The 2,500-nt window shown below is 38.1% G+C and overlaps 1 protein-coding gene across 2 annotated transcripts in view; it reads left to right on the top strand.

Annotated features, from left to right (window-relative positions):
- The first annotated feature begins 171 nt into the window (after positions 1 to 171).
- The window catches only part of LOC108691988 (rho GTPase-activating protein 1-like), a 4,331-nt gene continuing 2,002 nt past the window's right edge, over positions 172 to 2,500 (top strand). Inside the window, exons 1-5 of one of the 2 annotated variants that reach the window (XM_018200052.1) lie at positions 172 to 516; positions 968 to 1,075; positions 1,272 to 1,415; positions 1,808 to 1,988; positions 2,197 to 2,415. In XM_018200052.1, the coding sequence (XP_018055541.1) occupies positions 468 to 516; positions 968 to 1,075; positions 1,272 to 1,415; positions 1,808 to 1,988; positions 2,197 to 2,415 (701 nt within the window). In that variant the 5' untranslated portion in view covers positions 172 to 467. Of the gene's footprint in view, positions 517 to 967; positions 1,076 to 1,271; positions 1,480 to 1,807; positions 1,989 to 2,196; positions 2,416 to 2,500 lie in introns of those variants that run through there. The other variant, XM_018200053.1, reaches the window with a different exon arrangement.

Genomic DNA, 2,500 nt, shown 5'->3' on the forward strand with positions numbered 1-2,500 from the left:
TATATATATATATATATATATATATATATATACATCATAACGCAATAATAATAATAATAACCACCGATAATAACCAACGCAACGACCTTAGACCATAGTAATATATGGTCTAAGGGCACGACGCGCGACCGGCGCGACGACAGCGGCGGATAGAGTATGCGGACTGCGACGGACGACTCGCACTCGCACGACATGACGACATATGAAAGCGTGACGTGACGTGACGTGACGCGACGTGATCCGTAGTGATCCATATAGATAAAGTACGTCGTAGTCGTAATTCGTACTAAGAAGTCGCACACGTCGCGAGGAAGCGCATAATGTCGTCGCGCAAGGATAACGTCGTGGGCAGCTGTCTGTAAGATCGCCGAGATATCACCGATAATTCGCCACCGATCGCGGCCACGTCGCGGTGTCCGCCGCGTCGTCATCCCTGATCCCACCTGCATCAACGCTGGAAGGGAAGGATGGAGGCGGACTACCAGCCGACGCTAAGTCCGTCGCGGACGTTGACAGGTGAGATGCCAGACGAGGTCGACTTTTCCGACAAACAAAGGACGTCAGAACAAGGAGGTGAAGGCGATGCCTGTTGATGTGAACTCGACCCGACGCGGATCAAATCGAGAGCCAGTAGAAACGAGACGCTAAGAACTGTTGGCTAGGAGTCTGTGTAAATAGAAAGCGTCATGCGTTTGCGATTGTCATTACATCCGCGAGTGTGGGTCATAAAAAAATCACAGGTTTATATGAAAAGAGCTTTTAGTGCGATTAAATGATCGTCTACATTGCAATGCAAAACTTCAACTCTCTGTTAAATGTAATGCTGATTAGGTTTCATATATCATATATTTATAGAGATAAGATTTTTAAAAATCTTGCTCATGACACACATTGTGGCATATACAGGTATCATCATTTTCATCTGTTTTCTATTTATTGTCGACTCATTTCTATTGACATTTAACAGGAATGGGCAACGACTGTGAAGATCCATATCCTAGTCTGTCAGATTATCACGATTACGAACCAAATCTGGAATTTGACGATACAGAATTGCAAACTACTTCAAATAATGGTAAATTATATGCATCAAATATGTGTTTTGACATCTGTTTTATTAAATAACAGTAGATTCATTCTTTTTCTTATTTAGTTCGAGAGAGACAAAAAGAATGAAAGATCTCGTTTATTGTTGTGTAAAAAATATATTACATATATGTATGTAATGCAGCAGCTATAGTAATTGTTTAAAATTAACTTAATGTTTACAGCAACAAGACTTCTGGAAGGAAAATTGGATTTGGTGAGCAGTAGCATAGGTGCTGGGATGGATTATATGGAAAGCCCAGTGAGTGATGGCACAATTGAGGAGAACTTTGAGGAAGCTTTGGTAGATGCTCCAGTTATTGAATCTGGTGTGTGACCTTTTACCTTCTGTTAGTAGCCAGTAAATGTCATGGCATTCTCGGGGCATAGCAGGTGAATTATGTGTAGAACTTTGTATAGCTTGTTTTTACATTGCATGGCGTAAGGAAATGAAAAAGGAAAGGGAATGTGACAGTTGTTTTGCTTTCTTTTTAATCCATTTTACAACAATAACATTATGTACAATAATCGTAACATTTGAAATGAGTAAATCTTTTGACGTGAAATATACCTTTTTTTTCTAATAAAACAAGATTGCTCCGAGGATTCGAATTGTTCTTGTTAAATAAAATTTTTAGTTGATACAAATTTGTTGCGAGAATTCACGCTTATGACATGAATAACTTGATATCACAACAAATCTGTCTGTTTTAACGAATAGCGGACGATCTGGCTGCTTTAGATGGAGAGCTCGCCGATGAGGAAGATTATCTTGACATATCCAGACATGGTATCGTAGAGGTAGTCGGCGACGATAGTGCCGGTCGTAAAATAATTGTTGTGTCAGCTTGCAAATTGCCCCCTATTGGAAAAGAAACCTTTAATCATGCTAAACTTCTCAGGTGAGTTTGCGATATATCTATATCATAAAAATGATACACGAGACATTTATTCCATCGCAAACAATGTGTCTTGCAATTGCCTGTAAATTATTTAAAAATCCTACATCATTTTCAACAGTTGTGCCAAGTTTTTATCTATTTTCACGGTACTATCTTTTCATTTTTTTTTTTTAAATAAAATGAAACAAAATAAACTTCTTTCTTATAGGTACCTTACTCATACTTTGGATATGTTCGTGGAACAAGATTATAGTCTCGTCTACTTTCATTATGGCCTTACGTCGAAGAATAAGCCACCCTTATCTTGGTTGTGGCAAGCGTATAAGGCGTTTGATAGAAAATACAAGAAGAATCTCAAAGCTCTGTATCTAGTACATCCGACTAATTTTATTAGGATTGTATGGCAAATATTTAAACCAGCTATTAGGTATATGTAAAATCTTTTCTAAATGAAACAGTTGGATACTCCTTTCTCGAGTATTTACACACATACATATATATATATATATATA

Source organism: Atta colombica, unplaced genomic scaffold, assembly GCF_001594045.1.
Source record: "Atta colombica isolate Treedump-2 unplaced genomic scaffold, Acol1.0 scaffold55, whole genome shotgun sequence".
Lineage (NCBI taxonomy): Eukaryota > Metazoa > Arthropoda > Insecta > Hymenoptera > Formicidae > Atta > Atta colombica.